Source organism: Notamacropus eugenii, chromosome 1, assembly GCF_028372415.1.
Source record: "Notamacropus eugenii isolate mMacEug1 chromosome 1, mMacEug1.pri_v2, whole genome shotgun sequence".
Taxonomy (NCBI): domain Eukaryota; kingdom Metazoa; phylum Chordata; class Mammalia; order Diprotodontia; family Macropodidae; genus Notamacropus; species Notamacropus eugenii.
In genome coordinates, this window is record NC_092872.1 from 140,914,048 (window position 1) to 140,928,667 (window position 14,620).

The following is a 14,620-nucleotide window of genomic DNA, read 5'->3' on the forward strand; positions in this document are numbered from 1 at the left end:
CATAAAAGAGGCAAGCAAAAGACTTTTCAGTGGAGAGAAAAAGAGGGGAGGGTGAGAGAAAAAACATGAAGCTTACTATCATCACATTGAACTAAAGGAAGGAATAAAATGCACACTCATTTTAGTATGAAAACCTATCTTACAATACAGGAAAGTGGGGCAGAAGGGGATAAGCAGGGTGGGGGGGATGATGGAAGGGAGGGCAGTGGGAGGAGGGAGCAATTTGAACTCAACACTCTTGGGCAGGGACAGGATCCAAAGAGAGAATAGAAGCAATGGGGGCCAGATAGGATGGAGGGAAATATACTTAGTCTTACACAACACGACTTTTATGGAAGTCATTTGCAAAACTACACAAATATGGCCTATATTGAATTGCTTGCCTTCCCAAAGGGAATTTATGGGGAGGGAGGGATGAAGAGAAGTTGAAAGTCAAAGTTTTAGGAACAACTGTTGAGTATTGTTCTTGCAACTAGGCAATAAGAAATACAGGCAACGGGGTATAGAAAGTTATCTTGCCCTATAGGACAAAAGAGAAGATGAGGATAAGGGAAGGGAGGGATGTTAGAAGAGAGGGCAGATTGGTGATAGGGGCAGTTAGAATGCTTGGCGTTTTGGGGTGGGGGGAGGCGAGAAATGGGGAGAAAATTTAGAACCCAAAATTTTGTGGAAACGAATGTTAAAAGTTAAATAAATAAATTTTAAAAAATCTTAAGTTAAATGCCAAAAAATCACTCAGTTATGGTTTTATAGGTCATATGAAAAAACAAAGTTGTTTAATGAGTCGCTTCTAGATCTAAATACTGTATACTCAGTGCAGTTTTTAATTTCCCTTTTCCATTTAATATGTAAGGTTTGAGGGGCAGCTAGGTGGTGCAGTGGATAGAGTACCAGTGTAGGAGTCAGGAGGACCTGAGTTCAAATCTCACCTCAGACACTTGACTCTCACTAGCTGTGTGACCTTGGGCAAGTCACTTAACCCCAGTAGCCTCATTCTTGGTCATCTCCAGTCAGGCTGATGAATATCTGGTCACTGGATTCAGATGGCTCTGGAAGAGAAGTGAGGCTGGTGACCTGCACAGCCTTCTCTCACTCAAAACAAAGTCAAGTGCAAGTCATATCATCATTTCTCTGATGGCATGGTCTTCTTTGTCAATGAAGGACCAACACATGTAAGGTTTGAGTTTTTTTAAAGATCTACTTTCATCACTTAAATTAAACATTTATATTTTTCAGCCTGACTGGATTATTGTGGACCAACCGGATGCTGCTTCTCATTTGCAGCAGCAGCAGGAATACTCTCCTCTGCCTCCCGGCTGGGAAGAAAGGCACGATGTCCTGGGAAGGACCTATTATGTAAACCATGAGTCTAGAAGAACCCAGTGGAGAAGACCAACCCCTCAGTATGTGGGGTTTGTACTGTGGATAGTTGTAACTAGAAATTCTCATTTTGATGCTGCTTACTACTGAATCAGAATCATTTGGAGACTGATAACTAGGCTTATTGAAATATTTACATGTGTCCCTGAGTTAAGTAAAAAACATTTTAGTGTTAACAAAATTATTAAGGCCATTTCCTTTTCTGAAACATTGGTAGATATGTTGCCATAAATAAGGCCTAACTGGATTTTAGTGAAACATTTCCCAGTGTTTCATTTTAACTTTGTGAACTCTAGAGAGAAATGTGGGCCAGATGACAGCAGAGTCAGATAGATTCGGAACTGGTTGAACACCTATATCCAAAGAGTAAAGTGGATCTTTGACAGCTTATTGTGAAACACAACCTCTGATATGTTGTTCAAGGACTCTGTGCTGGCCCTCTTACCATCATCATTGTTTTCAGTGACTTGGATGATGGCATAAATGGCGTGTATATCTTATATGCATTCTGCAGGAAATCAAGAAAGGATAGTTGATTTTGCTTAATTACATAATCATGATCCAGGAATATCTCAGCAGTTGGGAATGAGGGGGCAAATCTACTAAAATAAAATTTAGTAGAGATAAATGTGAAGTAATATTGTTGAGTTTAAGAAAAAAAATCACCTTCTCTAGTAGAGAATACAGGCGGAATAACTGGTACTTCCTATGGAAAAGATCTAGAGGTTCTGATCTTATCTGGTAAAGCCAGTGTGTGACATGGAAGCCAAACACTCTCATATCATCTTGGACTGTCATTTGTTTCTTTCAGACCCTGGTCTTGGGGGTCCATGCTAATTTTCTGGGTTCATAAGATATTTATGTAATTACATTTGAATTATGGCAAAAGTAATTTTTAATTTAAAAAGAAAAATTGGGCTACAGTAATAGAAATACAGAGTCCAAAACCAAGGAGATAATAGGCATGTTCTACACTGCCTTAGTCATATCTGCCTTAGCAATCTGGAGCATTGTTCAGGTCTACATGCCACATTTTATGAGGAACATGGACAGACTGGAGAGAATGCAGAGGAGGGTGACAGCTTAGTGAAAGGAAACCATATTATGTAAAAATCAGTTGAAGGAAATGGAGAAGAGAATGTTTGGAGGTGGGGACCACAAGAACTTTAGACGTGGAAGGCATCTCAGAGGTCTCCTTGTCCATCCCAACCTCCTTTTACAGAGGAGGAACCTGAGGACTAGAGTGGTTAATTGCCTTGTCCAGTGCCATGCGGCTAATCATTAGCAGAGCCAGGATTTGAACCTGAATCTTGACACTTAATTCAGTTATTTACTCCAACAAATATGATAAAAATATTGCCCTTTCACACACTTAATTACTGTCATGTGGAAGGCAGATTCTATTTCTTTTTGGCTTCAGATGGCAGAACTTTGTAAAATGGGTGGAAGTTCAACAAGGAAACGTTTCAACTTAAGATAAAGAAAAACTTCCTAACAGAACTGTCCAAAAGCAAAATCAACTGCCTCATGATGTAATCTCATTAAAGGTCTGCAAGGGAAGAAAGGTAGACCTTTTGTCAAAGATGAAGTTGTCCAACCCATATCTTGTTCCCAGATATAGTTTAACCTGTACCCTAATTTTATATGAGTTAGAATTGATGGCTTCTGATTACTCTTTTCAGCACTGAGTTTCTGTAATTCTGTGATCTTTATTCACTTCTTTGTTTTTGGTAATTTAGGTAATATTTAATTTTACTTGATTCATAAACCTTTCTTATAATTGTTGTTAATTGAAAATATATTTTTCCTTTCAATGATGAAGTATAAAATTACATATTTTTCTGCTCATGGTAGGGTTAAACTGTACATTTAATTAGTTGTTTTAGTAATTCTTAAAATTTAAATTATATCTATATACAATATGGTATATTTTTCTGTTTTTATTCCAACTTAATAGAATACCCATTTCTAGAGAACTTTATAAAAATGTGATAAACTCAAATAATATGGATTTCATATTAAATACCCATTTGTACTGAATTATCCATTCTGATATTGTTTAGCCACAGTCAAATTTTCTATTTTAATAAGCAAAAACTTCCAGGGTTGTATTGATAAAAATATATAGCTTTATACCTTTCTAGATAACTTTTTTAAAAAACTGTTTTTGTTTTTTTCTTAAAGAAAAGCACTATTACCTTTTCTTTTTTTTATTAGTGTGGAAACACTCTTTGATCTTCTGTTTTACTGAGATTTTTCCTTCACCATTAGCAACATTCCCATATATTTACAAAGTTTTCCATTTGTTATCCATGGTGATTATCAAAACATGTTGTTATTCATAGGAGGTAATTAAAAGTAATCACAACAGAATCTTCTGCAATGGTGGTTCTTACTGTTTTTATATATTTATTTGGCCTTTTTTTCAGCCTCATTAAATTTATAGAGCTCTTCTTAGAATATTTACTTTTCATTCATAATTGAAAGAAATACCAAATTTCAATTACAGGTTAGTGAAAATAACAATGTAATTTTTTTTTTTTTTTTGCAGTTTAGGTTGCAGACACCTTGAGGGTCCATGGAACCTCAGATTAAAAACTCCCACTCTCTAAGGTCAATCTTAACTTTCCAAAACCAAGCCAAACTTTTATGATAGTCTTTTTATAATATATAGAACTTTAAAGTTAGAAGAAATCTTAGAGATCAAGCAGTCTCCACATTTTACAGATGAGAAAAGTAAGACCTAGAATGTCAGAGTTGGAAATATATTCAGAGGACATCTAATTCAACCCTTAGCTGAATAAGAATCTCTTCTGCTCTATCACTGAAAAATGATCTTTTGGCCTTTTCTTGAAGACCTGTTGTAAGAAGATGCCCACCTCCAAAAATAACACATTTCACTTTAAGATACCCAGGGAATTTTTAGAGGTGGCCTAAGGCCACACCACTAGATAGGGGAAGAATCAGAGCCAGGATCCAGGTGTCCCAGCTCTTATTCTTTTGTTTCCTAAAAGCCAGAAAGGTGCCTCCTCTGTTGCCTCCTTTTTCTCTTTTGAAATTTCTTAAAATTCAGTTTTATATTTTCAATTTAAAAATATTTTTATCTCTCCATGCCCTTCCTCCTCCACTAGGAAAACAAAAACAAATCTTTCATAACAAGTAGTCAAGAAAAACAAATCCTCACGTTGGCCATATCCAAAAAATATATGTCTCATTTTGCTCCCTGAGTCTTCTGACTCTGTCAGGAAGTGGGAAACATGCTTCATCATTGACCGTTTGCTACTTACCTTTTTAAAACCATACCCATTGAAGTTTTCAAATCTGATGCTGTAAGTTCTGTCCAGTGTGACCTTGAGTCACTTCGCATCTTGGACTTCAGTTTGGATTTGATGGCCTCTACAATGCTGCTAGCTCTATATCCATGATACTAAGATAGACAGCTTTATAGATCATCTTTAATTCTACTCTTTCGGAGTCCATGTCAGAAATTCCTTAGATAATTTTAGTAATTCAGGATCAACTCTAGTAAATAAGAATCTAATGAAGACATTTAGAAAGTCAGAGCTAAGGTTATTTTAGATAATACAGCATAAATCATTTCAGCACCTTTTGGGAATACAAAGACAAAATGAAAAAGTGTCCACCTTGAGGGCCTCCTCCTGGGTAGACGCAGCCTACCCAGATAAATAAATACAATGCAATTTGAACGTATTCACAACAGGGAGCTAAACTGACATGGTGAGGTATTAGACTTTTTAAAAAATGAAACCACTTATTTTTTACCATCTGAATTATTTCCATAACCTTTGAACAAAGGTGATAAAGTTGGGTACTTTCTGATCATAGAATGCTGTATAAAATATTAGCTATAATTATTACTATGATTAATCTGATATCTTCTTTAAAATCCTTTCTGTTTTGTCTGAGTAGTGGAAAGAGTTTTGGACTTGGTGTCAGGATTTATATTTGATAAGAGAAAAGGCTTCCTCTGACTGATAGAACTGTCTAAAATTGGAAGGAGTGCCTTGGGAGGTAGCGGGTGGGTTCACCTAATACTCACATCCTGAGGTATTGAGACAAACGCTGGGTGGCCACTCATCAGGTATGTTGTAAAGGGAACACTTATCCAGGTATAGATTGGCAGCTAAGATGCCTCCAGAGTCCCTTCTTACTCTGTGAATCTCACTTCCAACATTGAACTGTGTGAACATGGAAAAGGTATTTAATCCCTCTCAGCTTCAGTTTCCTCATTTTTGAAACAAGGACGGTGGCACCTATGGTACCTAACTATTTCAGTGTTGTTAGTATCAAATAAGATAATATGTGTAAAGTACTTTGTAAATCTTAAAGCACTGTGTAAAATGGAACTATTATAATTATTTTTACTTCCAGTGTTATAAAACAGAGATTTTGACACATTTTTGGTACAGGGACAACACAGCAGAAGCTGAGAATGCTAACATTCACCATCAAGGGCAACATGCATTTACTTCACGGAGGCAAATATCTGAAGAAATAGAAAATCCTGAAAACAGCGATGCTGCAGAGGTTTGAAAGAATTTCCTTGTTTTCTGTTGTCACTTGCACATTTTCATTTTGACTAAAAAAGCACTTATTGCTTAGGAGTTGATTAAAGTAGCTGTAGCTTAATTTAATTCTCTTTGTTTCAGAGCTGGGAAATTGTAACAGAAGATGGAAGTACCACATACAGTAACCAGAATCTCCAGTCCCTTCTGCCACAGAGTGACTTTGATCTTGAGACTTACTTTGTAAGAGAACTGAGTGCCAGGCCCTCTGCCTCTGGAAATCTAGCTACGGGCCGACAAGTACTCAACTGTGTAAGAAAGTCTTAGATTTTACTTGGCAAATTATTAATATTTGAATATAAGTACATACTCTTTCATTCAGTTTACAACCCAAATATTCTTCAGTTTGTTCTTCATACTATATTAGGAGGGGATTAAGACTGAGGGAGGTAATGAAAGGAGGAATCTTAGCAGACACTTGAGGAATTACTGAACAAGTTGTGATTTGTGAATATCATAGAATGATATTGCTCTGTAAGAGATAATAGAGACCATTTCAGAGAATCCTGGGAGGTATGAACAGAGGAAGGTGAGCAGGACCAGGAGAATACTTTATACATGGGCATCACTGGAGAGAAAATCTGTTTTGAAAGACATTAGAATTCTAATCAATGGAATGACCAGTCATGTCTGGAAGACCTATAATAAAGCTCTCCTGACAGAGAAGTAGGGACAAAAGTTGCAGAAAGAGACATATTGAACATGATTATTTTGTGAATTTATTTTGCTTGACTAGGTTTATATGTTACAAGGATTTTTTTCCTTTCATTTAGTTTTCAGCGGAGGAAGAAGGGGAAGAATATCAGTAGTCATGCCAAAAATAAGAGGGCTATTGAAATTATTTTTTCCTAAATGCAGGAATAAAGAACAGAAGGAAACACAGACAGGCTTTTGAAAATGACATGTAAAATTTGTTTTTGCTACTTTTTTAAAAAATCATATTAAATGGAGATTCCCAGTTTCAGGGAGAATCCTTTTTTGTTCTCATATGTGTATAAAAATGCTTTATTTTTGAACTTTAGAATAAAAAATATTAAAACACTGCTAGATACTAGGGTTACAGAGACAGCACTGAAATAGTCTCTGTTTTTAAGGAGCTTGCATTCCATTAGGCAAATATGACATGTGCATAGACAAGTAAAAAAAAATACATATCTAATTTGAGAAGAGAATATGGTACTAACAATTGGGGAAATTAGGAAAGGCCTCAAGTAAGAGATGACCTACCTGGTTGGGATGAAATTAAGTTACCGGGCACAAATGAACATGTCCTAGGCTTCTGAAAAAACTGATGGATGTGATGGCTAAATTATGTAGTTAGTGAATTTTATAACATCATGGAGGAGAGATACCAAGGACTGGGGAAAGGCAAATGATCAAAATAGAGAAAATAACAAAGTCTGCCAACTAAGGGACAGACTATTCTATACAAAGAGGGCCAAGAGAATCTGATACTTCAGATTTTACTTCTGCACATGAATGTAGTAGGATTCAGTCCCCTCACTTTAATCAGATATTTTAATATCTTTAATACCACCTTTTAATATAAGGGTCACCAAGCCTTAGGCACTAACCCAAAAAAGTGGTGCCATCATAGTAAAAAAAAAAATCTGGTAGCTACTATCTATAGTAGTAGTGTCAAGCTCAAACAGAAATGTGTATTAACTTAGAAAACCACAAATTAGCATAATGTGTTGTATTATATTTTTTTTTATTTTGTTAGATATTGACCAATTACATTTTAATCTGGTTTCCACCACACCGGGGAGTTTTGTAAGCTACAAGTTTGATGTTTATGATTTATAGCAATACCAAAGGAAATCCACTCCTCTTTCTGACAGGAAACCATTGAAATGTTACTTTGAGCCTTAAGTAAAATAGTAAAAGTGGAAAAAATATAACAGGCTAATTAAGGTAATTAGGACCAGAGTTATTAATCCATAGAACCATGCTGTCCTTAAATCTAAGGGCTTAGGAACCATATACTTAGCTTTTCAGTCAATCTTTGCTTTTATTTTTTTTCCCCAATCACTAGTAAAACTGCGTTCTCGTACTTTCATGCCGAACATCTCCCCACTCCTACCCCCACACTTGAGAAGTTAAGAAAAAGATGTCCCACTACAAATTCTTCACATGTAGCCCTTTGACTCTGTCAGGAGATGAAGTTGTAGCTGGTCATTACACAGAGATGTCTTTGCCGTATTGTTGTCATTATATAAATTGTTCTCCGAGTTCTGTTCATTCTTTATCAGCTGATAAAGAACTCTTATACATCTTTTCAGGTTTCCCTGAATCCATCTTATTGATCAGTTCTTATAACACAGTAGTGTTTTGTGTAAATTTATTTACCAGACCTTGTTCATCCATTGCCCAGTTTATGGATATCCTGTCATATTCCCAGTCTTTGTTACCTCCAAAGAGCTATAAACTTTTTTCTACATATTTAGAGTTTGTTTTGCTTAGGGCTGATCCCTCCCTTATTCTGTCCTCCTTCCAATTCTCCTTCCCCCTCCTTCTCCTTTTCCCTCCTATTTCCCTGTTGCATGAAGTGCATTTCTGTTCCCAACTCTGCATGTATATTTTTCCTTCCTTTAACCAGTTAAAATGAGAGTGATATTGCCATGTCAGCTGCTTCACCCATCCCCTCCTCCTTATTTGTATAGATGTCTATTTGTACTGGCTCGTTATGTGAGATCATTTTCCTTAACCTTCTTTTCTCGTCTCCCATATCTCTTCCCCTACTCCAGCGTATTCTTCCTTTTGTCTTCTTCTCTTAAGATCATTAAGACAAAATGAAACTACTCCCAGGCTCTTTCTAATTAGACCCCTTTGATGACCCCTGATGATAATAAGGTTAGAATGTAAACAGTTTATCCTTTTTAGTAAATTATCATTGTTCATTCGTGTTTACCTATGTTTTCCTTATTTGAACTCTAGTCTTATCATCAGGAATGTTTAGAAGTCCTCTATTTCATTAAAGACCCATTTTTTTTCCTTTAACATTATACTCAGTTTTGCTGGGTTAAGTTATTCTTGACTATAAAAGCCTTATCCTTTGCCTCCTAGAATATCCTATCCTAAATTCCTCATTTCTTTATAGTGGTGACTACTAAATCATGGGTAATCCCGATGTGGATTCTCAGTTCTTGAATTCTTTCTTTTTGATTGCTTGCAGTATTTTTCTTTGACCTAGAGGAGTGGGGAACCTGTGGCCTTGAGACCACATGTGGCCCTCTAGGTCCTCAAGTGTGGCCCTTTGGCTGAATCCAAGCTTCACAATAATAATAATATATTAATTACTATATTAATAATATATAATTATAATATTGTGTAATAAAATCCTTAATGAAAGAGTTTGTTCTGTGAAGTTTGGATTCAGTCAAAAGGCTGCATTTGAGGACCTCAAATGTCACATGTGACCTTGAGGCCACAGGTTCCCCACCCCTGAAGTTCTGGATTTTACTGGGATTAGGGATTTCTTTCAGGAGGTGACCAATGGATTCTTTCTGGAACCTCTTTTTGTTCTGGTACACAACTTCTCCCTTGACACTGAGGTGCTTCGTGTCCCAACCCAGTTCCCAGTGTCAACAGACCTCTCTGTCTGCCTCTGTGTATTATCTTAGGTCAGACAAAGACCTGTGACTTTTTTCTGTATTGCCCTATCAGGATTTGCTTTGGTGCCTTTTCAGTATCTGTTTAGATGAGTTTTGTGGCTAAGAACTGGGTTACGGTGCTTCCTTATACTCTGACATCTTGCCTCTGGCCCTTTGAGTCAAATTTCTAGCCACTCTTTTCTAAAGAAATTCATCAGAAGAGATGTTGACTTGAATGCCCTCAGACTTAACAGATTTTTGATACTGAAATATTTGTCCCCTTTCCTCGGGGCCTCAATTCTCAAGGTTCTAGAAATAGGTTAATTTATCTTAACATCTTCTTCCTGCATAAGCCAGAGTAATTACCTGACAGTAAGCAGCACAGAAAGCGCTCTTGTATAGCCAAATCTAGACCACAGGCCAGCAGCCAATGAAGCAGGCTCAGGGTCTCCCAGCAGCAACAGAAGATGTGCTTCTCTTTCCAGATTGTCTGTACATAAGTAGATAAGAGATCAGCTCATCTCATCAGATGAACAGCCTACTTTTATCTGTGCTGCTGAAAGGTTATCAAAATGTCCCAGGAGTCAACCGGTTGATAATGTGGTGAAAAGTCTTGCTTCTGGAAATAGTCACCTAGGAAGAAAAGATGAAAGAGAGAGAGCAACTGCTAAACAAGGTCATGACAAAACGAGATCATACCCTTGAGGTACAAACTGATAGTCAGTATCTAAAAGCACCAAAAAGACAAGGCCTACAGCAGACTTACATGTGACCACTGAGTAGAGATAATACTGAAAATTTAGAGATTTGTCCATTTTATTAGCGTAAAAAAAGATAATGATGTCAGTTCATTAATTTCCCATAGGCCACAAAGCTGCTGCGTACTGTGTTCTTGGTTAACAATTAAATCTATATGCCCATAAGACATTGGAGAACATTCTCTTTTATTTAAAGAAACCAAGTGAGGTCTTGTAGAGCTGTTTAAAAAATAAGCAGGAAATTTGTATTTTGATCTCTGTTCTTCCAAACAGAGAAGACAGAGAAAAGGAAAGTATCAGGAGGAAGATACATTCTCTCAGCATAGTAGATTCTCCAGGTGGGAGGCAGGACATTCACCAAACCAAGGCTGATGTTCCAATAATCTACTTGGAGCAGATGAAAAACCTGGCTACTCTGTGGGAGCCTGGGTATGCTTGACTCCATTTATACCATCTGTCTTTGTGCTTGTTTCTGACTCTGCAGCTAGCTCCCCCCAGAGCTCTCACTGTATTGTTTGAAACTTGGGATAATCTTGGTGAAACATCCTACCTTCCTAGAGTGCTCAATTAATATCAAGGTCACTCCCTTTGCTTTAGGGGAAGAATCTATCCAAACAGCTGTTACCTTAGGCAAATAGGTAGCTGGAAGAAGGGCAGCCCCTATATGGAGGATTCAAGAGGGAAGAATCTAAATCAGGAGCCAAGTAAACACAAACCAATTTTATAAGCATTAAATTTTATAAATCTTATAAATGTAACTATAAATTATTGTTACATACTGATGACAAATCCAAGGATTTGTCATCAATCTTGAGTTATTTTGCGTTTATGTTTACTTTAAGAACCACTTCAAAAGAAGAGGAAGTCTGCAAACATATACTTTTGAGGAACAACCTGCACTTCCTGTGGTAAGTTTGACCTCTCTTCAGTCATTAAAAACAATGTTATTCAGATCACTGGGCCTGAAAGGTTGTGTTATTACTCTGAGCCTGTCAGCTAAATACATCGAACAGTAAGTCAGATTTAGTCAATGGCCATGTTGGCTTTAGAATAGCATGAATGAATAAATGAATGAATGAACGATTGAATGAAAAAGTGTCTATTATGCCCTTGTAATGTGTCAAGCACTCTGGTACAAGTGTCCAGGAAGGGTATTTTGGTTTAGAAATTCACAGTGAGTGGAGCCTTAGGGGAATAAATTGACATACCCTTTCCAGTAACATTGGCATTATTAATTAGATTATGGTTCTAAAACTGAAAAGCCATGGAGATGAGAAAGGGATGCAAACAGTAAGTAATCAATCAACTGCAGAATGGTTAGTGAGAAGATGAGGGGGAAATAAAGAGAAATGATGTCTTGAGCCACCTAGGTGGCCTCATTCACCAGTAATGATCCAGACTTATCAACAGTATATGCTAACTCTTCTGGATTCTTATGATTACACATTCACATAAATGCATATGGATTTATAGAGATTGGTTTTTGTTTGGAGATAGTTCTAGTCTGTGCACATGCTCTATTTTATTTTGCTTTTAACCGATCTGTGATTTCATTGAAGTAGGAAGTTCCAAGTTGAAGGACTTTCTCCAAAAAAGATCAGCCCCTGCTCTGCCACTTAGAGTCTTAAATGTGTGTGGCCCAAAGGCCGGTGTGTCAGAGAGAGAACTTAAATCCAAGTTCTCCTAACTCTGAGGCCAGCACTACTGTTTGTAGTATTAACTGTACAATGTTTGTCACTTTATTTTATATTTTAGATTTCTTTATACACCGTATTTTTGTTAATCCTTATCACTATGTAGTACTCCATTGCATTGATGTGCCGGTTTGTTTAGCTAACTGTTTAGCATTTAGATTTTTGCAGTTTCAGAAATTACATGAAGCATACTTATTATTTTTCCTCTGCTTTTTTCTATATTTCCTGTCCTAAGCAATAGATTACTATTGAAGTACTTAAAACATTTCTTGTGTTCTTTTTAAAGAAAAATATCAGTAAGATAAATATTTCTTCTAGTTAATGATAGCTTTAAACATTTTTATAATTTCACTTATTGATGTTTTATTTAGTTTTTGCCTACTTCATCTGGATTACCACCAGGCTGGGAAGAAAAACAAGATGATAAGGGAAGATCATATTACATAGATCATAATTCCAGAACTACAACATGGATGAAGCCTATTACACAGGTACCCTGAAGAATGTATAAAATTGTTTTCTAATTGAATTTAATTACTTTGAAGGAGATATTCATATTTCCTTCACTTTCCTTTCACTTCATATTTCCTTCATATTTTGTTTATTTGCATGCTGACACTGGTACTAAGGTAATATTACTTATGATAATCACAGGTATATCAGTTGCTCAGCAATTATTTACTAGATACCCACTACGTACATTAGGAACTTGGGAAGATGAAAAAAAAAAAAGGTTCTTTCCCTCAAGGAACTTCATATTCTATTAAGGAATAAGACATCCACACATATAAACATATGTAAAATAAATCGGCCAACAAGCATTTGTTAAATTCTTACTTATGTACTAGCTCTGTGCCAAGCTCTGGGGTTAGAAAAACAAGGAAAAAGACAGTCCCGCCATCAAGGCATTCTAATTGGGAAGAAAACTCATAAAAGGAAGCTGATGGGAGTGGGATGAAGAGAAACGTACGCAACTCACTATGCTGAGTGTCTTTTTTCCCCTACAGGACTACTCACATTCTGTTATTGGCTTACTTTTTATTTTCTGGTTGATTGGTTGGTTTTAGTTGCCAAGTTGATGGACCTGAATTAGTACCTCTTTGTTGGAATGTGGTGGCAAAGACTGAAAAGTCAGAAGCAAGTGTGGGAGAAAAAAGAGTTGCTCAAATTGGAACTCGTCAATGATAAAAGCAGACCACAGTCAGAAGGATATTCCACAGTGATAAAGCCAGAGAGTTGGAGGAAAGTTCCAGGGTGAAGAGTCTACTGGCACTGAGAGAACTTCCAGGGTGAAGTGGAAACTGAGTCATGGTGACAAATTCCAGAGAGTCAGAATTAGAGCAGAGAGAGGAAAAACACATAACTATAAGATAATTTGGGAAGGGAAGCACTAGCAACAGTGGGAATGGAGTATATGATCAGCTTAAATTCTCTGTAAGTTAATTTTGGGGAAATAGAATAAAGGATGTTAGTATAAGTGAATTTTTTTATAAGTTCATTGGGTGAGATTTTTCCTCTACTAAAATCTTACTTTGGTATTTCATCATTCCCTGAAAGTGACTTTGTATTCCTAAAAGTGGTGCCAATTCTTATACAGACCATATTGAGCTAGAGAGAATTCAAGTGTATGACAGTGGTGGATTTTTATGTCTGTAATCCAAAAATTAAGCTAAGTTTGGAGACTTATCAGAAGATTGACCATAGCACTTTATGAAACTGTCTGCTGATGTTTGGAAGACATTGCTTTACGTGAGTGGAAGGAAGAGGATAATCATCAGGGAGATATAACAATTTAAGACACCAGGGATGTTTGTAATACTTTGTCTTTCTCTTTGGCAGTAGTGAATGTATTCTGTGATATTTTTCTACTCTTTGCTGCTCAAATAATTTAAAGTATTCTAAAACAGCTCTCTGCAAACCTGAAAGTGCTATGTAAATGTCAGCTCTCATCATCATCATCATTATTTTAGTCTTTTTAATTCTATCACTAGCGCTTAAAAAGCTTTTAGCATCTTTTCCCTATTAGAAATTTTATTTCAAGTCTGGAAAGTAAGGACTAGGTATTACGGAGATGTGAAGTTTAAATATCTTGGATTTTTATCTCTACAAAGATTAATGAAACCAGATCGTTTCCTAATCAAGTTAGAGTCATCTCATGCTTCCAAGTTCTAGAGAATATTGAGAAAACAATAAATTTAAATAATAGAATAAATTTCATTTTCAAATAATTAGCTAAGCTCTTTTGAGGCTGAGAAATACATGTATACACACATACATGTATTCAGTCAATCAGCTAGAATTTTCTATTTATGCTGCCATTATGTATGTTCTTTTTGGCTCTGTTACTTTGATTTGCAATTATCCATTTACGAAGTCCTACTGTGCTTCTCTGTATTCCTCATATTTATCACCTGACTCTAGACTTTTTTTCTTGACTGTCCCCCATGACTGAAAATCCCTCCTCTTCTCCATTCCCTGGCTTCTTTCAAGTCTTAGCTAAAGTTCTTCCTTCTGCAAAAAGTTTTTCCCATCTTTCTTAATTTTAGCACTTTCCCTCTGAGACTACTCCCAATTTATCTTTTACATTTCTTGTTTGTCCTTAGTTATTT

The 14,620-nt window shown here is 36.4% G+C and overlaps 1 protein-coding gene across 7 annotated transcripts in view; it reads left to right on the top strand.

The window, feature by feature from the left end:
- LOC140508108 (E3 ubiquitin-protein ligase NEDD4-like) overlaps nucleotides 1-14,620 on the top strand; it is a 173,287-nt gene that overhangs the window by 111,413 nt on the left and 47,254 nt on the right. For all 7 annotated transcript variants that reach the window (XM_072615905.1, XM_072615888.1, XM_072615887.1 and 4 more), the window contains 5 exons: nucleotides 1,237-1,403; nucleotides 5,811-5,928; nucleotides 6,051-6,218; nucleotides 11,160-11,225; nucleotides 12,383-12,502. In XM_072615905.1, coding sequence (XP_072472006.1) covers nucleotides 1,237-1,403; nucleotides 5,811-5,928; nucleotides 6,051-6,218; nucleotides 11,160-11,225; nucleotides 12,383-12,502 — 639 coding nt within the window. The remainder of the gene's footprint in view (nucleotides 1-1,236; nucleotides 1,404-5,810; nucleotides 5,929-6,050; nucleotides 6,219-11,159; nucleotides 11,226-12,382; nucleotides 12,503-14,620) is intronic.